The following is a 25,874-nucleotide window of genomic DNA, read 5'->3' as shown; positions in this document are numbered from 1 at the left end:
TCAAAATCATGCTATGGTTCAAAGGTGGGATTTTCTTTCCTTAAAACAAATTTTATGCTTATATCATATTGGATTCTTTGGTAAAATTGAAGATGTAATCTTGCTATATAAGAACTAAAAGGCCAGTTTCTACTATACCCAAGAGGATGTCAGGTTGTCTGACCTCAAGTAGCAGCAAAGGTGAATTACTGATTTATTCTAATCATGGGTATTCGATTTGATGGAGACCAGTTTTTATGTTTGACTTAGAAGCATGTAGAAAAGTGCTTATTGTGTAGTGAGTCTAAAAAAATAATACAAATGAAGTTAACATAAAAGAAAATATGAAAAGAAATATTTTCTGATTATATTTTAAATGAGAATTCCATGAGGAGAAGAGACACTAAAATAATGTCATTCTAGCTGGAAGGCTCTACTATGGAAAGAAGAAGCTATTTTAATGTGGCTGCTGAAATGAGTTTGTTGGAGGTTATGGTAATATTTCTTTTCACATGAGAAAAGGCAGGTTGTGACACATGGGGGTGGCGGCAAAGGAAGAGGGATGATGCATTAATCAAGACTAAAGGTATGGATAAAGTTAATGATAATGGTTTCCGCAAAGGTAGAGACATGTGGAAATTCATATTTTAACTAAATTTGCTCCTTATCAGTGCTGAAATATTCAATAACTTTATAAGCATAAAAGAATAACTATCCAGCTTTTAGGGTAAACCCTCCCATCCTTTGAAGTATGTAATATACAGATAATCTCAAAATGGTCTAAAATGTGCATCTGAATTCTCAGGTGGTTTTCAGAGCAAATGCATGGTCATGAATTAGCAGAACTTTCTTGTTTAATCCATTTCTTCCTCATTTGAAATTTGACAAGCCAATGCCACTCATCAGCTGCTTATCCCAATATTTGGCTAATAAGCTTTGCAGCTTAATACATATGTTATTTAGAATAAGTGGGTTGATTCAACCTTTGAAGTAACATGACAATCCCTGAATATTAATGCTGAGTAAATGTTCTGAATCACAGTCCTAAATTGTATATAGTAGCATTACAAAACTGCTGGATACTTAATATATTGTTTTATCAGAATACTTTATCATCTACATTTTTTAAAAACAGTTGGATTACTGTAGTGCAGTTTGTGGGATTTGCAGAATCTGAATCAGTTCACTGTAGTTTTCAGTTGATGACTGTGTATGTACAATTGCACTTGTACTTTGTAAGTAATTCTATAGTATATAAAAAACAAAGATTGACACAGCCTGCCATCCTGATATGTATAGAGAAAGAAATACCATGCAATGTAATTTTGCAGCATGAAAGAAACTGGCACAAGAGATTACAATGAGAAAAGCAGAGACATTAAAAATGACAAAAAAATGAGAGAAACAAAAATGAGAATATCAGTAAAATTGTTCTTTTCCATTTTAAATTGATTTTTCAATGGCTTTTCATGGGCAGGAGAATTTTGATCTTTTCCTTGTCTTTCTTATATCACTTTACTAGCTTTGTTACATAAATCATCAAAAAACTCAACTGTTAGTTAATTTTGGCTACTGTAGCTAAGGGAATGTTAAAATTATCATAGAAAAAGAAAATTCCTGCAAACTTCACTTGACACAGTAGGTGAGTTAATACAAAGAAGTTGCAATTTCAAGGAAAACTAATAGAAACATAATTGTAACATTTACAGTTACAGCTTGTTGGTTGTAGATGGGCCAAGTTCTGAAATCCTTAATCCTGAGTCAGGAAAAAATCCCATTTACTTCAGTGAGGGCTTTATTTCAATAAGGACTAAATATTTGACCCTATTTATACAGATATAAGACCAAGATGACAGTGATTAGTCACATTTTCTCCTGTGCACTGCCCCAATCTACCATATCTTTAAAAAATATTTAGTTATTTACAACAAGGTTCAAATGATAATTACCTTCTCTAATCTGAGCCTACTGAATTTCTACTGAGGATTCCCCACGCTGTGGGAAAATCTTTGAGGATGAAGAGCTAGCATAGCGGGCTCTGCAAAACCCCAGGTGTGCTGAATGGGTTGTAGCCACAATACTGCTATATTTCAGCCATCCCAGTGCAGTGTAATGACCCTCTCAGGTAGTTACCAGCCAGCACACATGAGAACTGCCATGCGCACGCCCTAAATTTCTTCAGAGACAGATCGAAACCTTTGTACCCACCCTGCATAGCAGAGGGGTAGTATCTACAGGGAAGAAGGGATAAAGTAGGTAGACATCAAACTTTGTCTTTCACTCTTGTTTTGTGCCAAAACACCAGATTTCTGGGTTGGCCCCAGACAGCGCAAAAAGCATGCAAAATGAAATCATTCTGATTCATTTGCATTCACTCATCTACTTTGTACAGCTATAAATCAGTACAGTTGGCACAAGGTATAAGGTACAAAAGAATTAGGTCTTGGGATTCTGAAGGGAAGCAATGTCTTCTTGATATCACAGCAGCTGTGTCTACACTGGCCACTTATTCCGGAAAATCAGCCGCTTTTCCGGAATAACTTGCCAGCTGTCTACACTGGCCCCTTGAATTTCCGGAAAAGCACTGACGATCTACTGTAAACTCATCAGTGCTTTTCCGCAAAAACTATGCTGCTCCCGTTCGGGCAAAAGTCCTTTTCCGGAAAACTGTTCCGGAAAAGGGCCAGTGTAGACAGCACAAATTTCTTTTCTGCAAAAAAGCCCCGATCGCGAAAATGACGATCGGGGCGTTTTGTGGAAAAGCGCGTCTATATTGGCACGGACACTTTTCCAGAAAAAGTGCTTTTCCGGTAAAGCATCCTGCCAATGTAGATGCTCTTTTTCCAGAAATACTTATAACGGAAAACTGTTCCGTTTTAAGCATTTCCGGAAAATCATGCCAGTGTAGATGTAGCCAGCATGTGTAGCAGTTATTCGCTCTTGGAAAGGCTGTGACGTCTCTACTGCTCAGATCCAGTAGTTCTAGTGTGCAGGCCTACAACAGAAGTTACCCTAGAGAGAGGGGCTCATCTGACTGAAGAGCCCAGGGTAATGTATTTCTAACCCCAAGGCAAAAATCCCTAAATCTATCATGTTACCCTTTAGTTCCCAGTTACATCCTGTACCTTCTCTTTCCCCTTCCAGGCATGCCTGCATGGGGTATTGAAGTCTCAAGGGTAAAATACATTCCTTAATTCCTGAGCAAAAGACAGAGAAAGAATGATCAATAGCAGACTGGTTGTGGACAGACGTTTAAGAGCTTATTTGACTGCCACATAGAAAAGGGTCAGGATTTAGCCTTAAAAAATTTGAATTTTAAAGTTACCCAGGATTTACTATGTAATAGAAGAACCACATTAGGTTTGTCTGGCAATACAGGCAGACAAATAAGTCATCCATACGCTCTGGTTCTGTTCTTGAAAATTATTTGGTTGGTTTCATGTTGAAAAAACAAATATTGACTGGTTTGCAGCGCAAAATTGGTAAACTATTGCCCGAAGGATGTTAAAGTGCAGAGATTATTTTATTCCGCCCTAAGACAAACGTCTAAGAAGGGCATTATCAAAAGAGCAAGATGACTGCAGTATTACAAAGGCAACAGTTTGCTTGAAGGTTGAGGCATGTTGTTGGGCGAATGCATGATGGTGCTTAGGGAGATAGAATTTCATGGAAAAAAGTCAGCATTTGTTTCATTATGTTCACTCTTGTTTTTCACATGGATAGAAAATGCCTGAGGAAATACAACTGGATATTTTGTTTCCATGCAAAATGTATTCTTGATTCCACTATGTATTATTTTCTAGTCAACATGTTGTTTACATGCTTTTGTGATCATCACATAAGAAAAGAACAGGTCACTTCATGCTTAAACTTATCCAACTATTGTATTTGAAATTTTTTTAAGAAAAATTTAAAATCCACTGGATGAAAAGGGCAATGAGAAAACAGTATTCATATAATATGATTGTGTTTAAATATATGTAATGCATTTTATCTAATTTAATACAGGCAGTCCCCGGGTTACGTACAAGATAGGGACTGTAGGTTTGTTCTTAAGTTGAATTTGTATGTAAGTTGGAACTGGTACATATTGTAGGGGAAACTCTAGCCAAACATTTCTCCAGAGCTCAATTTTATTCTCCCACACCAAACTTCCCTCAGTCCTTTATTCTCAAACTGAGGTGTCTGCTGAGAAAAGCCGCTCCGCGTCTCCCTGGTCTGCTGCGGGGGGAGGCGCTAGCTTCACGTCTCCCTGGTCTGCTGGGGGGAAGCAGCTAGTGCGGGGTTGCCTCACCCCGTTTGTAAGTAGGGATCCGATGTAAGTCGGATCCATGTAACCCGGGGACTCCCTGTATTTAAAACAAATAAAAACAAAAATACTGTGTTTGTGTGTTAGCATGGCTGAATACTTCAGTACTTACAATTTGGTAACTCTCCATAAAGCATGGAAAATGAAGAACCGGAATTTTCCGAATTTCTCCATTTGTTACGTACAGATTCTAATTTCTGTGGACTAAAAATCAAAGAAATATTAAATCACTACAAAATGACAAAAAAATTCACAAATGTACCATTAACACTTATTCAAGTCTCTACACTTATAACAGTTACTGCATTATTATTTATTATTATTCTTAGTTTTAAAATAGGAATCGATCTTGCCAACTGTTACTAACAAGTGTGGAATCAACAACCATGAGAGGTGCTTGGAACAGTCCAATGACCAGTAGCATCTGTATGTTTCAGCCCTTTACCTACTATTTAAAACACAAACATGCCTAATCACACATATAAACAAATCCTGAAAGGTGATAAGCCATAGCAACTCCAATTAACTTCAACATGTACATTTACAAATGGAATTAGAAAATTTTCAATGACAGAAGAACTTTCATCAATTCCAAAGATATGCAGCTATTCAGATGAGACCATTCCCTAAGAATACACAGCTTTATATCAACCGTGAATACACTGTGATGTTAATATCGGATCAAATTCTGCAGTCCTTACCCAAACTATATTCCTACTGAAGTCAATCAGTAATGACTAAAGGTCTGAAATTCTGCACCAGAAACATGTTGTTCACTGTTCATTATTCTCATGTTCAAAAAATTTCAGCCATCCAAGAAGGAAGAAAAATAGTTACTCTGTGTCTCATATGACCAACCAGACAACCCAAACAACTAACAGTTCACAAACAAACTATAGCTTAAAAATATTGATCCAAACAGCGATGAGCAAGTTAAGCTAGGGAGTGGACTGTACGAGTGGCTCTCCTTCATCTCAGTGAGCCGCAAGATTGTCGTAACCAAGACAATCTCCTGGGATAAGATAGTTTTGCTAACTGAACTTGCGTACCTAGAATTTGGCTGATTCAACTGCAGCAGTGCTTTGATCAGATGCAGAGGGAGTGCACAGCTCTTACAATCAATGTGTGCAATCAGCACACATCTCACTTCACATGCCCTCGTTTTACGTGTGTCGCTTTAGTAATACCGGTAGGGAAAAAATACACAGATGGAAACCAGCAGAAACTGGAAACCCTGCACATGGACAATGGTAAATAAAATGCCTAATAGAACACCCATAGAACCCCGATAGGCCGCCGATTGCCTACCACTGATCCAAACAATTAAATGGAAATTTACAATAATAAATACATCAGAAGAAAATCTGGATCACTTCATATTCTATGACCCATTCATAGTACAGTAAAACCTGTGTTATCTGGCACGCTCAGGGATTAGGGCGTTCTGGTTATCTAAAAATTCCAGTTATCTGAGAGTCCCATCAACCTAGGAAAAACCAATGAACAATAATAGTAAAACTCAAGTTTTTAATATTGATAGTTTTGTACTGTGAGGCAGTTGGTCTTGCATTTCTATTTTGAGTTAAAGATGTTCAGTACTTCTTAAATAAAAAATTGTTAAGTCAATCATGGTAAACCAAGCCAGGCCTGTGCACCTGAAGATGTGACAGTATTGTGGCGGGTGCAATGCCGGTTAACAAAGTTTTCTGGATAACAAAAGTTTCACTGTATTTGGGCTGCAGTAGTTCCTAGGAGCCTTACTCTGTTAAGTGATATTCAAACACAGAACAAAAGATGGTCTCTAGCCCAAAGAGTATACAGTATAAATAATCTACCCTTTCTTTACCAGCGTTAGCAGAGTACCATGGAGGGTGCTCAAGTTGGCAGTTGTTGGGAGGTTTTATTCCTACGTTGATGTTCTTGAATTTGAATCCCACTGGCTCAGCACTGGATCCTTGCCCATCTTTTCCTCCAATGAAGCCATGGTAGCATGAGCATCTTGTCTGCATCAGGCAGACCATCTGTTCCTGCCCCCTTTTGTTCCCTGCCTCATTGACAGGTTCTTTCAGTGGCATGGCAAATTGGAACTGAAGTTGTATTTATTTTCCACTTGAGCATCTAGGAGGCTCAGCTGGGCTAATCATGCTACTTTTAGGGATAGGTATGGCCTTATGATTTAAATTAGACCAACTGAGCCGGATGTGCTGGTATAGTTTCACTGCGACTTGTAACTGGACAGAAGGCTGTTACTGAATGGCTCAGTCTTATTGTGGCCAGAGCTTATCCTAACCCTGAGCACAAAACTGACAGTGAGGGTACGTCTAAACTACATGGCTTCATTGACAGAGCCATGTTGATTAGTTTACTCAAAAAAGGGAAATGAAGCAGCGATTTAAATAATCGTCGCTTCATTTAAATCAAAATGGCCGCCACGCTGTGCCAATCAGCTGTTTGTCGGCACAGCGCAGCAGTCTAGACGGGGATCTGCTGACCCCAGAACCCTTTGTCGGCAGATCCTTTATGCCTCATGAAACAAGGCTTACAGGATCTGCTGACGAAAGGTTCTGGGAAAAGAAAAGTATTCCATCCCATTGTCACATCTTTAGTCTTTGCAGGAAGGGACTAGGTGAAAGCTGAATCCTAAAGCAGTGGGGAATAATTTCAGGCCCATTTGACTGTGGTCATATTTTCAGAGAGCAAAGGAAATAAGTTCCAATGGAAGGCGTGACTGCTGGGCAGAGACACAAACATAATTTTGCCTCTGTATTTGGTTAATAAAATAAGTTAATAAAAATGGGGCCAGAATCTGAGTTGTTGTAAATCAGTATCACTTCATGGAAATCAATAGAACTTTGTCAAGTTGCTCCAGCAGAAGGCCTGCCCCATTGCACCCTTTCATCTAAACCATGAATTAGTGAGTGGCATCTTTATTCCTGTCTTGCATTGCTGTGATAATGGCCACATTTCATAAGGCAGGGGCCGACTGACCCTTTAATCTCTGTTCTTAAATTTTCAAAAATAATTTCAGACAGCAAATATTTTTGAAAAGTCTTTACTATGAGTCACACAGAAAGACAACATTGTCATGACAAGGAAATATCATGTACTTTGTTTCCTTGCCTGAGCTGGAGGTTTGGTGGTATTTCTTTAAAAAAAAAAATCTAAAGAAGACTGGAGCTAATTCCAAAGGTGGTACTCCATTCCTCTCACAATGACAGCTAATTGTTGTTTTAAATGACCTTAATGCCTTGGCCTCAGCATTTGTCTAATAGTTCTACTCTACACAATTTTGATTCTGTTAAAATAATGGTTCTTGACTGTGACAGGGCATTACTTATAGTTTTACTGACGCAGGGAATACAGAAGCGTTTACATAACCTGCTCTGCTCAGATCTGTATTTATTGGGGGGGGGGGGAGAGCAGATGGTGTGGCTGACATTGTGAGTGAAGTGTACAAAGCTTGGAAACAGTTCCTGGAGTTCAACAAGGGGGCAAAGTTCAGTTTCAAACTATAGTAGGACAGAGAGATTGTGGCAATAAAAGGAATCTTATGAGGATTATCGTCAGCATCGTAAGAGGGAAAGGCATGAATTCTTCCAGAACTCATAGGATCAACTAGCTGTTGGCAAAAATGCAAAAGGTTTTTGCAGTCACTGTTGTTTACAGTGAGTTGATTAGGATCTCTGGTGAGATACACTGGGCAGAGCTTGAGAAAGTAAAGAACATATTGCATGACACTTGATTGTGAAATGTGCTGTGTATGAGAGGCAAGGAGCAGGAGTGCAGCCTGAAAAATGGGCAGGGCTGGCTATGGTATGGCCAAGGCAGCCAGGAAATGCACTGGTTTTGCAAATGCCCTTGGGCAACCTCTATCATCATTTAAACTCTCCTTTGCTGTAATCCCTATAAAAATCTTTACAATGGTTAACCCACTGAGATACTGAGACCACAGTCTATCGTGCTGACCGATATTGTCTCACATCACCCTTGTACTCCCCCTTCGATATCCACTTATTTCTTCTTATCTCATTATACTTGTAAGCTCTCTGGGGCTGGGACTCCATCTGTGATTGACCTCTGCCTGGATTCCTAAGAATATCAAGCAAAAGCCATATTTTCCTCACCTTTGCTAGTTTGCCTCTTACCCTGTCTTTTCATGTCTAAAGCAGAAAATGTGACAATCTTTCAAATCTCAGCCCTAAGCAATATAACTAACCTGTCCTTCCAGCCCAACAAAATAAGAGACACACTGATCTTCTCTCTTTTAAAAGGGACTTTGATAGGTTTTAGTTAAGCTTTTTAAATATGAACATTCAGTTTCAACTTTAAAATATAAAACACGTTTATCAAATATAAAATTTATCTCCATTTCTCCTGTGTATTTTAATCCACAAATCCCCAACCTGTGATATGGATTTCTTAGTGTTTATGCCATGGAATTAAGCAAACTGAAGTCTCTGTATCCCAAATCCTCAACCCTGTTAGCCACTGTCTAATGCTGGACTGTGACTGGGACATGCCTGATTTGTGTGCTCCACTTGGCTTGGTCAAAGAATGTTGAACACGTTATTTTCCCCTTGATGCTATAAAAGCATTCAGCTAAGTAAAATTGTTTTGAGTAACATAAATGGAATTTGGGACAGGTTCTCAAAACACAGTGGCAGATGATGCATTCAGCATCAGGTCCCAGAAGCTGCCTTTGGGTTTTAGTCTCTTTACTTAGGCAGAGGACCTGAGCAAGGCCGTCTGTGCTTCTGATGTTTAACTTGCTTTAGTGATGGACCCACTGCCTTGTGTGACAAAGGAGTCCTGTTAGCTATGGGAAATGAAAGATAGAACTTCATAGTAGAAATCTCCCCTATCTGTAGCTGTCTGTGCTTTTATTCTGAAGGAGCCCCTTACTTTCACTTTCAATTCTGGGGAGAAAGGTCGACCTTGAGGGTAAAGGCATGGGAATTAGAGCTGAGTGATCCTAGTTGTATTCCTATACTTGACTCGGACCTTGACAAAATCTCTGTGCCTCTGGTTGCTCGTATGTTAAACTGAAAGATAATATTCACTCATTTCACATTAGAGGATAACACATAGTTCCTCCCAAATCTCTCCCTATTTCCAAAGAATATTCATGAAAATAAGCTTGAACAAGTTTGTTTTGAACTTCATTATATAATTGTCTATATTTAAGAATACAAAAGGCTGGATATTTTCATAATTTTCCTAATTTTATCAGGAAAATAACTGATAAGAAAAAGTTCTTACCTGTCACTTATGTTGGTGAATTCCAAAGGCACAGTAAATGCGCTGTTGACTAAAGATACTCTGTTCAATAAGTAGAATACAGTTTGTGATCCTTGTATGTGATCAGGATTATGGTCTAGTCCATATTTCTTTCCAATTTGTCCTTGGCCTGCAGTGCTGTACTTATTTGACAAATCTACTACTTTTCTTGAAAACAAGTTAATTGGTGTATGTTCTTCCACCAGACCACAGTGATTACGATTCCACCCTGGCAGCATTAGTGATATGTGATTTTCATTTGACACTAGTCCAAAAGAAACTGGACACTGAAGTCTGAAGATATCTAAATATCTAACACAGTGATTGTCTAATTCTTTATCTAAACCCCATGGTAAGAGACAGGACAAAAGCAGTTTAGCTGTATCTGTGGTGATTTTAACATCAATTTTTCCTGCTGGCTTCAGTCTAATCTTTTTTGAACTCTTCGTTTTTTTCCGTGTTTTGATGCCACCACTTTCCTCCAAAGACCTCGCTGCACTATTATCCTTATGGATCTTTTTTTCATAAACATTTTTTACTTGCCCATCCATTGAGAAGAGAGAGCCTGCAGTTCTATTTCTTTTTAGTATTAGTGTCCTTTTCTCTGCTGTGCTCTTGGCTCTTTTTAAAATATCATAACTGTGGAATGAATTTGATGATTTCAACCCATTGAGTTGAGATGACAGTAAAAGTTCTACAAGTTTTTCCAGATCAAATGAGAGAACATGAAAGATTATGCTGTTCCAGTTTGTCTTTACTGGCAAGATAGTAAAAAGCTGTTGCACATGGCTGGTACCAGTTTGCTGAAATAAAAAAGTTATGCATTAAACGTTAAAATTGAATCCACGGGGTTACACAAAACTTTACCTAGTTCTAAGCCTAGAATTGCCTATGGAGTCGGTCAAATTCATTCCTCATTTAACTCCACTGATTTCAACTGTACATAACTTATTAATTATGTATTCACAGCAGCGTCACTATGCACTAGACACTTTACAAATGGTAAGCACAAAAATAAATGCCTAACCCTGAGTAACTTACTAGCCAGGTAAATAGAAGCAAGGAAAAGGGCGATTGGATTAACGGGCAATTATAGGAAATGTTAGTGACACCTGTATCTTTCCATATAAGACCCTACATCAAACTTTTACCGGTTGGCCTGAAATTTTCTCTGCTGCCACAGGTTCAATTTTTTTTGCAACATTTCAGCTGTTTCCAAGAAGACACTAAGGCTGTGTCCAGACTCAGGGGTTTTTTCGGGAAAAGTAGCCTTTTTCCGAAAAAACTTCCCCTGCGTCCAGACTCAAGCCGCGTTCTTTCAAAATTAAATCGAAAGAACGTGGCTTTTCTTTCGATGGCGGTAAACCTCATTTCACGAGGAAGAACGCCTTCTTTCGAAAGTTCTTCTTTCGAAAGAAGGCGTTCTTCAATGTAAATAGGGCTTCTTCGAAAGAGAGCATCCAGACTCACTGGATGCTTTCTTTCGAAAAAGCAAGCCGCTTTTTCGAAAGTTCAACGTGCAGTCTAGACGCTCTCTTTCGAAAGAGGCTTGCAGTCTAGACATAGCCTTAGAGAAAAGTACATTTTTCCCCATGCAGAAAAATCCTTACAATCATTTTCACTGAGACGCTCTAGCAATTTTGGAGCAGGGATTAAATATTCGTCAGGGATGTGCCTTTTGCCATACACGTGAAAATCCATTCGAATGTGGCCAAGGTACAAGCCTCTGAAAATATCACAACACACATCTCATTACAGGTTTGTGAGGGTATGTCAGTCTATGTTGCGAAGTAAGCACATGCTTAACTTGGGCTCAAGCCCCTTTGCATATATGCTGCATTTGCACACAAGGACCCAAGACCCTGCAGGGCTTGAGCATGAGTCAAGCTGGGACCCAGGGCTTGAACCTTATTGTTTTGCAGTACAGACACAGCCCTGCTTCAGTCATGTCATGTCCTGGGAGTATCCCACAACTCCATAGGCCAATTTCTTTAGTTCTATCTCCCCACCTCCACCCTGCATAAAGCTTCTGAAATGTAACTTTCTTTATGCAAAAGTTCTAGGCCCACTGCTGGGCATTTGGTCCCTGCTTGACAACATGATCCCATCAGTCTGTGCTTGGGGCCCTGTGCCAGAAATAGCTATGTGAATTGTAGTGAGCAGCACCTGCCAGTGAGTCTACCATACCAGAGTATTCCTCTTCCTGCTGCTCCATCAGATACCTTTGCTGGGACAGAAAACACCACCAAAATATCTACCAGTGGCTCTGCCAGTTTCCTGACACAGCAGTGAAAACACAAGCAAAAGTTTGTCAAAAGGTGTTGCCGAGTCCAGTACTGAGAGTGCACAGACCAAAATGACAGCTTGGCATGCTGAATTGGTGGGCTATTAAAGTTTCTTGTAACATGCAGGGAGAGTAATAAAGTTTTCCCATAATTCAGCATGGTCACAGGGCTAGAGCAAGCACATTTCAGGAGGGCTTCTGGGATATGGCTGGTTTGACTCATGTCTATATGCTTCACTGTGGTCGCCAGCACCCCAGGTTCAAGAACAGGTTAGAAAAAGCCTTAATAGAGTTAAAAGCCAGTGCAGGCATTCATGATCAAGGATCCCTAACATGAGTGAGCTGACTTGAGCTCCACTAACCCTGAGCTTACATTGCAGTCTAGACATACTGTTCGGTGACTTTGATGACCTTCTACACTGAATATACTACATCCTCACACAACTCCTTTGTGCTATCCCCACAGAGCAACTCTGCATTGAGCCTTCCATAAGAAGGAGACGCAAAAACATATGCATGCTCCAAGAAAACACTTCGTGGGCACATTCCACTACCCAAGGGGTCGAAACTCAGAAAGAATTTTGTGTCTGAAAATCCTTTACCGCAAAATACCACCACAGGAGGCTAATGAGTAACAAAATGGTGGGAAATGCCAATGATCTTGGAGAACCTGATTCTTTCTTGAACTCCCCGCCCCTGGCACTGATCATGAATTAAAACAGTGATGTACTCTACATCAAGCTGGGATGGAAGACTGATAAAATGATCAAGTAAAAGTGGAGGAATGACCTTTGAAAGGCAAAAACTTCCACATTCCTTGATACGGTACTCCCCATCAAACATCCTGTACCTCCAGATAACTATTTGAGATAAGTGATAACACCAGGTCTTGGAAGATAAACAAGATAACTAGTAGCAATAATAGGCTGAAAATTCTAAAACAATAAATAGTCCTGAAGCACCTTAGAGACTAACAAAAAATGCAGATAGTGTCATGAGCTTTCGTGGGCACCACCCACTTCTTCAGATGAATGAAATTAAGGGGTCCAAGTTGCAAAATAAATAGTGAGAAAGAGAGCGGATGGTGAGGGAAAGAGAAAGAAAAAAATGGGAAAAAAATTGTTAGTGTGTCCATGCTAGGGATGTTAAATTTAGATTAATCAACTAATTGAATAGTCGATGGAATTTGCATTGACTATTCGATTAGTCAATTAGAGCACCTCCGCCTTTGAAATGTAGCAAGAGCCCCACCAGCTCTTGCTACATTTCAAAGGCAGAAGCGCACAGGGAGCACAGGACCAGCAGGGGACTTAAGCAGGAGCTGGCGCTGGGGGGGAACCAGCTTAAAACCAATCCCCCACTGGCCCTATGCTCCCTGTTTTTCAAAGGTGGAAATGCCGCCCATTCTCCACTGCACCCCTGTCTCCCTTCCCTCATCCTCTCTCTGATAGTGGCAGCAAGGGATGAGGGAAGCAACTATTCGAGTCACTAGTCGACTAGTCACATCCCCATGTCCATGCTAAATGGAACTGATAGAGTGGGTTCTAAATACTCTTAAATACCCAGTGCTTGGCTATTTATGTCATAAGGGTTATGTCTACACTACCATCCTAGTTCGAACTAGGGTGGTTAATGTAGGCAACCGGAGTTGCAAATGAAGCCCGAGATTTGAATTTCCCGGGCTTCATTTGCATATTGCCAGGCGCCGCCATTTTTAAATGTCCGCTAGTTCGGACTCCGTGCCCGCAGCTACACGCGGCACGAACTAGGTAGTTCGGATTAGGCTTCCTATTCCGAACTATCTGTACACCTCGTTCCACGAAGAGTAACGGTAGTTCCGAATAGGAAGCCTAATCCGAACTACCTAGTTCATGCCGCGTGTAGCTGCGGGCACGGAGTCCAAACTAGCAGACATTTAAAAATGGCGATGCCCGGAAATATTCAAATGAAGCCCGGGAAATTCAAATCCCGGGCTTCATTTGCAACTCCGGTTGCCTACATTAACCACCCTACTTCGAACTAGGGTGGTAGTGTAGACATACCCTAGGTTGTTAACTCAAGTGGCATAGTCTGTGTGGCTTATCCATAGGTCTAAACCCATTGATGACTCATGTATAGATCCATGTAATAGAAATTCTGGGGGGTTTTCAGTGTGTACTTTTAAAAAAATATAGAAAAAGTCCCTACGAAACAAAACAAAATAAAGCAAAACCCTAACCTATGTTAAAAGAACATTTAGGTTGCAAAAATCAAGTGGGTGCTCATAGTTCCCCCATCCCGGATATATCTACTTTTATTGATGTAATTATCTGTAACTACATAATCATATGCTGTTCTCTCCCTGTCTCCCCATGACCTCTGTCTCTGTCATCACTTTTCCTGTCTAACATGTATCTGAAGTTACTAGAAAGGATCTTTAGAAGACTTAGGCTCTGTTATATTTAGTTTGCTGCAGAGGCCCAGCTCTATATTTCTGTCATTTTCCCAATATTGCTGAATTTGAAAAGGGCCCAGCTGTCTGCAACTCATTTGAGGCTGTGCAGAGGGTAAGGTAGAAGAGATGGTAAGACTCATAACTGGAACCACTACCTGACGGAGTGCAACACAACATCTGCCGATTTTGGACTCCTTGTGGATGCTTAGGACAGCATCTGTAGCCTAAAGCACTTTTCTTTATCTGAGTCTAATGAGAGGATTGAGATTCACATTCTCGTATGTGGCCCTTGCTCCAGTTATCCAGGCTTTTTCATCTCATTTAAATTGTCTTCCAGGTGAGAGATCTGCAGACTACCACCTGAGCACCATTCATTCATATGTTATCATATTATTGTCCCAGCACAACTCTCTCTTAACCACAATTACTGCTAATGACTAGCCAACAGAAATGGTAAGTCTTCTTTTAGAAAACTGACAGAACTGCAGATTTGGGATCAGCTATAATTACTCACAACTTTTAGCTGACCCATTAAAAGCATGACAGAAATAACCTTGCATGCTGAACCACAGGACTGTCAGCTGAAAGATATTTCTCCCAACCCTCTTTTCTCTAACTATTTTTATTTCCACAGCTTCATTCTTTACAAGATTCATTGCACTCAATTCACTGAGATCAAGTGTTTAACCTTTTTGCTAGAACCCATTGCCATTCGGTCAACCTCTAGCAGACTAAGAAAAGAAGACAGCCTTGTCCCAAACAGCTTACAGTCTGAAAGAGTTAGGGAAGACATAATGCATTAGGAAATCCAGATAAATTTCAGATACATTTTTAAAATGTCCAAGATTAATTGCCTTACTTTGGCATCATAGAAGAATTTACCCACACAAGTCCCATGGGGAAAAATTCTGTCCTCATAATGCAGGGCATGCTTTTGAGGGAAGAAGTTGGCTCTCAGTGCACAAAAAAGAATAGATTAGGTGAGAATGTAAAAAAGACAGTAAGGGACTGAGACGTGATAAAAAAAGTACCTAGAAGAATCTTATGTATTAGGATACCAGTCAGTCTTCAGGCAGAAGAGTTTGTGGATGGTAGTAATGTTAGCCAGGAAATTTAGGGTATGGCCACTCAAGAGAGAGGAAAGATACATCTTGACTAAGAGCTACGGTAAGGTTAAACTATGTTATGACACACAGATAGGACAGAGATCCAAAAGGTGGACAGATCCTAATGGTCCATGAGGAATTACAGCTTTTACCTCGTGGATCTGGTGACATTTACCTAAATCAAAACCCTTATACATTTCCTTATTCCCTTTCCTGGCAGAATGAATTCCCCAGGGTACATCTACACTTGCTCCCTAGTTCGGACTAAAGATGCAAACGTAGCCGACCAAAATTGTTAATGAAGTGGGGATTTAAATATCCCACGTTTCATTAGCGTAATCTCGCCCGCGCGTTATTCCACTCGCCAGCTGATTCGAACCAGGAAGTGCGCTCCGGGATGCGTTAGTTCGAATCAAGCCCCTTGGTTCGAACTAACGTTAGTCCTCATTTTTTGAGTGTTGCTCTGTTTATGCCCCCTATTGTACCAGTGTCCTGTGACTTTTTAAATATTGTACACACAACATGTTGCCTGAGATACTGTAGTTCCAAACATCTTAATCTGATATGCTAAATTTCTGATCAGAAAAATCTGTGGTTTCAGAAAAGGAAGTTATACAAAAGGTGGGTCCTGGCTGTCCCTTCTTCAGCATAACCACTCCATACTTGCTGTTATGTAGGGATTTCTATGTACTTGAGGGATTAGGAGCTTCTCCTATTTTGCAGGTAAAGAGGCTTACCTGTCCTATTTTTCTGCTTCTCTGCAAGGTGAGTGGTGTTTTTAATAACAACATAAAATTTGTCAAAGAACCATGTAAAGACAAAGCTAAATAACCCTGCAAAACCAGGCTATTAAAATTTGCCCTCAACTATCATGAATTTTCACACACATGATGCTTGGAGAATATGATAGCTCAGATTTGTATGTTCTGTGTTGCTTATTGTAGGAAATGTTCAAGATAATTCAGGTAATTCCTAAGGAAATTTTTCTCTCTCTCAGTCACTGACAGGAACCTTAACCATGAGATCCCCAAGCATTTTCAAGCTTCCAGGATACAGTTTTATAACTTCTAGTTTCCTTTAATATTTTGTATTATTTTCTTTTATAGTATGTTTTGAAATTTCTGTATGTTATGATTTTTGCATTGTACAGAATGTGATAGACATCTTTTACAGCAAGTTGTGAATGTACTACAAATGGTAAATTATAAATCTAGGAATCAAAAAACAAACTATCAACAAAGACCCAGAACCCTTCCCCTTACACAAGACATGTTTGGAACAGACATGATCTTTCTCTCATGAAACAGACGTCACAAAATATTATGTGTTAGCCCTGGAGTGCCCCTTTCCAGCTGGTGCCACACCTACTGTTCCCTGTTATTCTCAACCACTGTGTATTAGGACCCACGTCCCTCCAAGACCACAGCATCTTCCTCTGAGTACTTCCCTGACAAGGTGCCTCCACACTCTGGAGTCCTCCCCTTCAGGAAACTCCCCAACCCCTATGTCCACCTTGCCTCAGTGAGCCACTGCCAGTCTTCATCTAGCCCCTGCCATAAGGGCAAATGCACTCTGAAATGGCCACTCATCATTGGCATGGGGGGTATGGACCTGCTGTCTTTACCTGCCCTGGCTGCCTCAATGCAGCCCTATTTGCCTCAGGCTTTGCTTCACTCCCTGCATCCTGGAAGCTTGCCTGGCCAAGAGCTTCACAGCCCTACCAGACTTTCCTTAGTCCTGATCTAAGTCAGGAAGCCTCTAGCTTTCCTGACAGGTAGGTCTCTCCTGCTCCCCAGCTGCAGCAAGTGTGAGTTTGTCTCTGCCCCTCCAGTAGCCCTTAGTTATACAACCCCAGATGAGATCTTATTGGCTATCTCTGCCTCAGCTGCTGGCTCCATCCTGCAGCCATCTCCTAAGGCTCCAGCTCTCTCCCTTCAAGGGCAGACAAGCCTTCAAAATACTCAAAAGCCTTCATTCTTAAAACTTTAAAGTTTACATATACATTGGGAAATGTTTTACTAAAGATAGTTACTTGTAACTCACGTTTCCAATTAAAGGTGAAAAACCTTTGTTGTCGTCTTCTCAGCTAATAGTTTAGCTCTAAATGAATGCCCTCATATTTTAACTGCCTGATACCACTGCTATACAAATAGTAAGTCGTTATATGTACAAATGAGATGCTGTGACAAGCTATGAATGTAAGAGGCCATTTGAGTATAGAAATTAATTGGGGAATTAGTTATTTGACAGTACTTAAGCAAACTGAAGGAGACAAGAGCCTTATTTGATGACCATATACATTTAAAGACTGAGAATCATTTATGTTGGGGAAAATATTTAGAGTGGACAGGCATTTATATAGAAAGGTTTGGAGTTTTGGACTTATTTTAAACACATTTTCAACTTCTATTAAACCCATGTTAAATTAAAGGGAAGTCTCAAAAAATGAGCAGATTAAAAGAGTTAAAACTCTTGCTTTAAAATTGTTTTGAGGTCTCCTGCCTCAAAGATAAAAGCAACGTAACAATGAAAGTGAACATTTCCAATCATGCTGCATATGCATTAGAAAATTGTATAATTATGTTCTGAATATGCTAGCAAGCATATCCCATACAGATGCTGAGCTAATAAAAGATGACAGCAGCTGACATTTGAATCCAGTCCACCCACTAAAAAGGCATGTTAACATCTTCAATGAGATCATGGAAAGAGAATATAAATTCCTCCCCAGTTTTGTGCCCTTCTCCTCCTAAACCAGGGGTGGGAAATAATTTTTGACCAGGGGACACTTCAGAAATTTCTGAAATGGTCCTGGGCTGGCCAGGAAAGGGTGTGGCCTCATGCAGAGGAGGTGGGTCCAGGACACTTCTGTGCTTCCCTGCCCACAGACCCTGATTAGTCTGTGGGTGGAGGAGTGTGTGAAGTCTTTGCCCTCACCCCTTCTAAGCACCCGCACCACTGGCAGTGGGAGAAGACTTTGAGTGCTCCCCTCTCCCCCCAGGTGAATCAGGGCCTGGGGCAGTGGGAGCATGCAAAGTCTGCCCCCGCCCTGCAAGGGAGAGCCGCACTTAGAATCACCCGTCAGCTGAGCAAATTACGAATATGCAAATAAAATGCTGCTGGTGCATCAAAAGCCCAGCCGCCAAAATCTCCAGTGACAGCCCATATCCCTAGAGCCCTCTGACTCCTCTATTGTCGTTCCCCCCCCGCAGCCCACCAGCCACTGATCCCAAAGTCCCTTGAACCCAGTCCTTCCAGTGCTAGTCTCACACCCTCAGAGCCCCTAGTGCCAGCCCCCCATCCCAAATGCCTCAGTGCCAGCCCACCACCATTAGATCTCACAGTACCTGCCTTGCATGACCTTATCAATAAACTAGGGAAATGCAACCTAGATAGGGCTGCTATAAAGTGGGTGTATAACTGGCTGGGCAAGCATTCTCAGAGAGTACTTATTAATGGTTCACAATCATGCTGGAAGGGCATAATAAGTGGGGATCCATAGGGACCTGTTTTGGGACTGGTTCTGTTCAATATCTTCATCAGTGATTTAGATGATGGCATAGAGAGTACACTTATTAAGTTTGCAGATGATACTAAGCTGGCAGGGATTGCAAGTGCTTTGGAGGATAGAGTCAAAATTCAAAATGTTCTGGACAAACTAGAGAAATGGTCTGAGTTAAACAGGATGAAGTAATTCACTTAGGAAGGAACAATCAGTTTCACACATACAGAATGGGAAGTGATTGTCTAGGAAGGAGTCTTGCTGAAAGGGATTTAGGGGTCACAGTGGACCACAAGTTAAACATGAGTCAACAGTATGATGCTGTTGCAAAAAAACCAAACATGGATTCTGGGATGAATTAATAGGAGTGTTGTGAGCAAGACATGAGAAGTCATTATTCTGCTCTACTCTGCACTGATTAGGCCTAAAGTGGAGTATTGTGTCTAGTTAAGGGCACCACCTTTCAAGAAAGATGTGGAGAAATTGGAGAAGGTCCAGAGAAGAGCAACAAAAATGATTAAAGGTTTAGAAAACATGAGCTATGAGGGAAGACTGAAAGAATTGGGCTTGTTTAGTTTAGGCTATGTCTAGACTCTGCTGTGTCCAGGGAATGCGTCCACTTTTTCGGAACAGTTTCTGAAAAAGTGGGTGTTTTCTTTCGGCATCTCTATATTCCTCATTTTATGAGGAATAAAGTATGTTCTGAAAGAGGAGGTTTTGCTGACATTTGGCCCCATGTAGATGGGCCAAATGTCAGAAAAGCCTCTTCTGAAAAAAAAAGTGGAAAAAGATACCCAAATTGCGGTTTGCAATTTGGGTATCTTTTTCCGAACCCCCCTCCCCAGCAGTGTACACATAGCCTTACAAATGAGAAGTCTGAGAGGGGACATGATAGTGGTTTTCAAGTATCTAGAAGGGTGTTACAAGGAGGAGGGAGAAAAAATGTTCTCCTTGGCCTCTGAGGATAGGACAAGAAGCAATGGGCTTAAACTTCAGCAAGGGAGGTTTAGGTTGGACATTAGGAAAAACTTCCTAATGGTCAGGGTGGTTAAACACTGGAATAAATTGCCTAGGGGGGCTGTGGAATCTCCATCACTGGAGATATTTAAGTACAGGTTAGACAGACATCCATCAGGGATGATCTAGACAGTGAGGGTATGTCTACACTACAAAGTTAATTCGAACTAACAGACGTTAGTTCGCATTAACTTTGATAGGCGCTACACATACAAACTGCTAGTTCGAACTTAATTTGAACTAGCGGTGCACTTAATTCGAACTAGGTAAACCTCATTCCACGAGGACTAACACCTAGTTCGAATTAAGGGCTGTGTAGCCACTTAATTCGAACTAGTGGGAGGCTAGCCCTTCCCAGCTTTCCCTGGTGGCCACTCTGGGCACCACCAGGGAAACTCTTCTGCCCCCCTCCCGGCCCAGGAGCCCTTAAAGGGGCACGGGCTGGCTACGGTGCCCGTGCCAGGTGCAAGCCTGCCAGCACCCAGCAAGCAGACCCTGCACCTGGCATGGCTCGAGACAGCCACCCGCTGCCACCCAACCCTCCGCCTCTTCCCAGGACCAGGCTGGCGGCTCCCAGGAGCCTGCCCGGGTCCACAAGAGGCGGGTGCCCGCCTGGTCTAGTGCGGACATCGTGGACCTCGTCCACGACCTCCGCACTAGGCACAGGAAAGTGGCCGTCTAGGGCAGGATACCTGCCAGCCTGGCCACCCAGGAGCAGGTTTGCATGAAAATCAGGGTGGTCCACTGAGACCCCCGCCCCTGAGCCCTGAGCTTAGAATGGCCGTACTGGGTCAGACCAAAAGTCCATCTAGCCCCGTGGTCCCCAACATGGTGTCCGCGGGCGCCATGGTGCCCCCGGGGGCATTTGTGTGCGCCCGCCAAGTGCTCGGGGCTGGACTGGCCCCGGGCACGTGGCGCATGCGCGGTGCCGGAGCCGGCCCTGGGTACATAGCGCATGGTGAGCGCCGGCCTCGGGAGCGCCGCGGATTGGCCGCCCGCGCTCTGGGCACGCGGCGCTTGTCGAGGGGAGAGCGCCGGCCCCGGGCACGTGGCGCTTGGCGGAGGGAGAGCGCTGGCCCCGGGCGCGCGGCTATGGGGGGGCCCGTCCCCGGGTTCATGGCTATGCAGGGGCCCCGGCCCCAGGCATGCAGCTATGGGGGGCCCCGGGCGCACAAGTGTCCCCGCCCCCTGGCACCCGGCGGGCGAACAGCCACGCCCCCTGGTGCCCGGCATCCTCTAATGGTTGGGGACCACTGATCTAGCCCAATAGCCTGTCTACCGACAGTGGCCAACACTAGGGACCCTGGAGGGGATGGACCGAAACAATGACCAAGCCATTTGTCTCGTGCCATCCATCTCCAGCCTTTGACAAACAGAGGCCAGGGACACCATTTCTAACCCCTGGCTAATAGCACTCCATGGACCCAACCTCCATGACCCAACCTCTAACTTCTCTTTAAACTCTGTTACAGTTCTAGCCTTCACAGCCTCCTTCAGCAAGGAGTTCCACAGGTTGACTATTTGCTTTGTGAAGAACAACTTTCTGTTATTAGTTTGAAGCCTCCTACCCATTCATTTCATTTGATGTCCTCTAGTCCTTAAATTAAGGGAACTAATGAAGAACTTCTCTTTATGCACCCTCTTCACACCACTCATGCTTTTATAGACCTCTAGCATATCCCCCCTCAGTCTCCTCTTTTCTAAGCTGAAAAGTCCCAGTCTCTTTAGCCTCTCTTCCTAAGGGACCTGTTCCAAACCCCTCATCATTGTAGTTGCCCTCCCCTCTCCCACCCTCTCTCTTCCCCTCTCCCACCTCCTTTTCCCAGTCTCCCCCAGTTTTGTTAAATAAAAAGAGTTTCTATTTTTGAACACACGTGTCCTTTATTTTGTACATCAGGAAGGGGGCCTAGGGAAGGGTAAGTGGAAGGGGGTGAGGGAGGAAAGGGGTATGAGCCCCCGATGGGGAGGACTGGGGTGGCTCTGCGGGCTCCTCAGGGTGGAAGCTCTCCTGCAGCCCCCCGATTGCTCCCCCCTGGATGGCAGCCTGTGGCAAGTGCAGCCGGGCTGATGGCCGAGTGCTGTGATGTGCTGAGTGTGGGTACTCAGGGCACTCCAAGCCAGGACTGCTTTGCAAGCGGGGCACCCCTCAGAACTGTCTGACCGGGGTGGGAGTCGGGTCTCTTTAAGCACAGCCCTCGGCTAGCCTGAGACAGCAGCTCCACGCTCTAAGTCCTAATCTGATGCCCTGCCGGCACTGCTTTCGGCCAGCCTTAACCTCGGTTCAGGGTCCACTCAGTGTGGACATGCTAGTTCGAATTAGCAAAACGCTAATTCGAACTAGTTTTTAAGTCTAGATGTGCTAATTTGAATTAGCTTAGTTTGAATTAACTAATTCAAACTAAGTTAGTTTGAATTAGTGCTGTAGTGTAGACATACCCTGATTGGTCCTACCGTGAAGGCAGGTGACTGGACTCGATGACCTCTCGAGGTCCCTCCTGGTTTTATTATTCTGTTTCCAGAGCCCCACTGCAACCAATATCCCCAGAACCTCCCCCAATGCCCACTTCCAATATTAACCCCGTCCCCATAGCTCCCCAGTGCCAGCCCTGCCCCCATAGCCCACCACACTACTAGCTCAGCCTTCAGAGCCCCTAGCACTAGCCTTGCCCTGGAGACTCCAGAGCCTTCCCTGCCCCCCTCACCTAGCCCTGCACTGCTGCCCATGTGGCGATGACTCTGGAGGCTGAGGTACACTACCCTGCACCTTCCCTCCCACCGTGGCTGTTGAGAGAGGCATGTCGTGCCCTGCCTCTCAGCCAATGAGTGATGGGCAGGGGAAGGGACGCTTTTCAGCTGCACAAGAGCTGTTTGATGCATGGCAGAAGGGCCGCGAGGTGCAGGGTCTCTTCCTGGCCACAGGAGAACACTTCCCTGCATGGCCGGAGAGCTGCCCTCCTGCTGTGCTGCGAAGTACTCTTCAGCAGCTGAGAAGAGACCCCACCCCTTCCTGGCAATATTCGGCTGATCGGTGTGTCCTGCCCTGCCTCTTAGCCAACAGCTGGGGCGAGAGCTATGTACCCCAGCTCTGGCCCCCAGATCTGCTACAGCCTGGCAGCCAGAGGTCCACAGCCCAGCCGTTGGGAACCCTGTATATAGCAACCTGCATCATTTTCCTTTGATGAAACTCTAAACAGAGCAAAATCTTCAGTTGAAATCCCCTCACTGTTTCTAAGACTGACACTTATCCCTGGAACTGACAAACAAAACTCAAATTTTTTTAATTCCAGTCCTCACATTTTTCAGAACTACCTGCACTCTGTAAAGTTTGAGAACATATATTAAAAAGCAAATAACTTCTCAATTCCCTTACATTCACCAAACTAACAAAATCCAACAAGTATTTATGATTACGATTTTGAGCAGCTCTGCTAAACATATAATTAGAATGTTATTTCACACTCTTTCCATGGTTTCCATAGTGAAATTACCACATGTAGATAAAACACTTAAGATTTCGGTCTCTTCACAATGATTTTACATAGAAGAAAGTTAGCTGGTTTCCATAATTGACATCTTAAAGATTTTAAGTAGAATTTTATTACCATTCTGAATACCACTTGCTTTTGTGAAAAAGTCAAAAGCAGCAGAGTACCTTTTAATTTAGTTTGGAGTACTGAAGCACTATTTCAAAGAGATCTGCACAATAAAATATTACTACATATTAACATAGTGGATAGTCCAAAACAAAAATATGAATAAGTTTTTATACATGTCCTTGTAAAGACATGTATATTGTGTTTCAAATAAAATAAAAACGTTTAACAAAATTACATATTCCTCTTGACATTAATCTAAAAGAGTAGTTACATCTCAAACATGTAACAATCACATAGGTCCCAGTTGTACCTCCAAAGTTAAGACTGAGTTGCATTCTTCACTTAAAATTAAATATCTTTTCTATGTTTAATAATGAAGCTTATGCTCCCCAAAATTATAGCAAACATTCTGAATATGGAATGAATTTTCTGAAAAATTACAAATAAATCATTATTTTAAAAATTAAAAATGAATGGTCTCTAAAAATTAGCAGTAACAGGATTTGTCTTTTTTGGGATCTGCCTGTTTAGGCTTATCTCTCTGTTTATATTTTACATAAAAGAAGCACATTTTTTGTGACTACGTATGTCCCACATTTTATGTGATTATCATCACCAGCCTGAGAAGGGAGGTAACTTTTATTTCAAAGGAATAAACTGATATAAGATTATACAGGTTGAACCTCTCTAGTCCTGACAAGTGCCAAACTAGAAAATTTGCTGAGCAATATTGTCTAGCAACATCCACTGCTTAATGGGCTCTTAGAAGACATTTAGGGGTAAATTAGAGCTAAATAACAGCACAGAACACTGAAAGCCAGGACTGGTGGCTGTAAACAAACTTTTATAGAACTGGGGCAAACTTGGTCACACTCATTGTAAGTAGACATCCAGCTAACTAAAATCATGCAGGACCATAGATGTTGCTAGACCAGAAAGTTATGGACTAGATAAATTAAACCTATACTATCGTAAGAAAAACTAGCATTAGTGTTTATCTCATGCCTGAATTTGTGGTTATCCTTAAAAAGTTAAACATTGCTTTAAAAAGGATTAAAAGAAATTGATTAATAGGAAGGGATCTAATTCCACACAGTTCTGATGTGGAACTTACAAAATCTGTTTAATAACTGAATTTTCTTTTATTGGATTTTAAAGACAGCAGTGTTCTTTCAGGCTGTGTCTAGATTGCACCCCTTTTCCGTAAAAGGGATGCAAATTAGACACAGCGCAATTGCAAATGAAGCGGGGATTTAAATCTTCCCCGCTTCATTTGCATAAACATGGCTGCCGCTTTTTTCCAGCTCGGGGCTTTGTCGGCAAAAAGCTCCAGTCTAGACGGGGATCTTTCGGAAAAAATTTTTCCAAAAGATCCTCGTCTAGACTGGCGCTTTTTGCTGGCAAAGCCCCGAGCCGGAAAAAAGCGGCAGCCATGTTTATGCAAATGAAGCGGGGAAGATTTAAATCCCCGCTTCATTTGCAATTGCGCTGTGTCTAATTTGCATCCCTTTTACGGAAAAGGGGTGCAATCCAGACACAGCCTCAGAGTTTGTGTTCCCTTCTTTGTTTTGTAAAATAACTAATACATATTTATATCTTTATTTCAACTTTTAAATTTTTGGGTTGTCCACTAATGCTCATATCCATTTGTCTAATCCTTCTTACAAGTAAACAAAAGTGATATGTAAAACCTAATAGACTATGGTGGGCTAGATTGACAATGGCTGGTGATTACTTGTGCTCCTCTTGCTAACTACCATCATGATCTTTACAGATTGCATCAGTCACAATGTCATGGGGAGACTGCAGACACTTTGTAGCACTATCACCGTCTTCCAGTAGCCTTTCACAATCAAGTGCTCTGCATCTTAAATCTAAACTGACCTGTGCATTTTGGATAGACTTAATTCAAAGTGCAAACGTAACTGAGAATCTGTGTTTTGTGCATTCATATTAGCAGCAATATGGGGAAGTCCTGACTTTTATTCTGTGGTATAGAGGACCCCCTCACACACAAAAAACTGGCACAGTTACACTGAATACAGACAGTAGGATTCAGGGAGCTTATGAAATGGGGAGCTAATGTCCATGAATGCCACAGAATGACTTGTATCAAAGGCCAGGGGGGCTGGAATAATTTTTATATTGGGCGTGCTATTGAACCAAACTGTAAATCATGTACAGTAAAACTCCAATAGTCCGGCATTCAATTGTTCGGCACTCCCATTACTCTGGCATCAAAATGTCAAGCGCTCCTGTCCAGCTGATTAAAAAGCCTGCCGCTCAGCACACGTGCTGACTGTACCCGGACCACGCATAAGTTGGGGGAGGGGAGAGTGGGATTGTGTTACAGTATGGAGAAGAAGTTTG

General features: G+C 42.2%; 1 protein-coding gene across 1 annotated transcript in view; it reads right to left on the bottom strand.

The window, feature by feature from the left end:
- WDR72 (WD repeat domain 72) overlaps positions 1 to 25,874 on the bottom strand; it is a 216,777-nt gene that overhangs the window by 77,194 nt on the left and 113,709 nt on the right. The window contains exons 15-16 of the mRNA XM_014580591.4: positions 9,548 to 10,368; positions 4,401 to 4,492 (exon numbers count right to left, since the gene is read on the bottom strand). Of these exons, the coding sequence (XP_014436077.3) occupies positions 4,401 to 4,492; positions 9,548 to 10,368 (913 nt within the window). The remainder of the gene's footprint in view (positions 1 to 4,400; positions 4,493 to 9,547; positions 10,369 to 25,874) is intronic.

The sequence above is a fragment of the Pelodiscus sinensis genome, chromosome 14 (genome assembly GCF_052426305.1).
Source record: "Pelodiscus sinensis isolate ZL-2025 chromosome 14, ASM5242630v1, whole genome shotgun sequence".
NCBI classification, from domain to species: Eukaryota; Metazoa; Chordata; order Testudines; family Trionychidae; genus Pelodiscus; species Pelodiscus sinensis.
The sequence above is the reverse complement of the archived record's forward strand: the minus strand, read 5'-3'. Positions and strand labels throughout refer to the sequence as shown.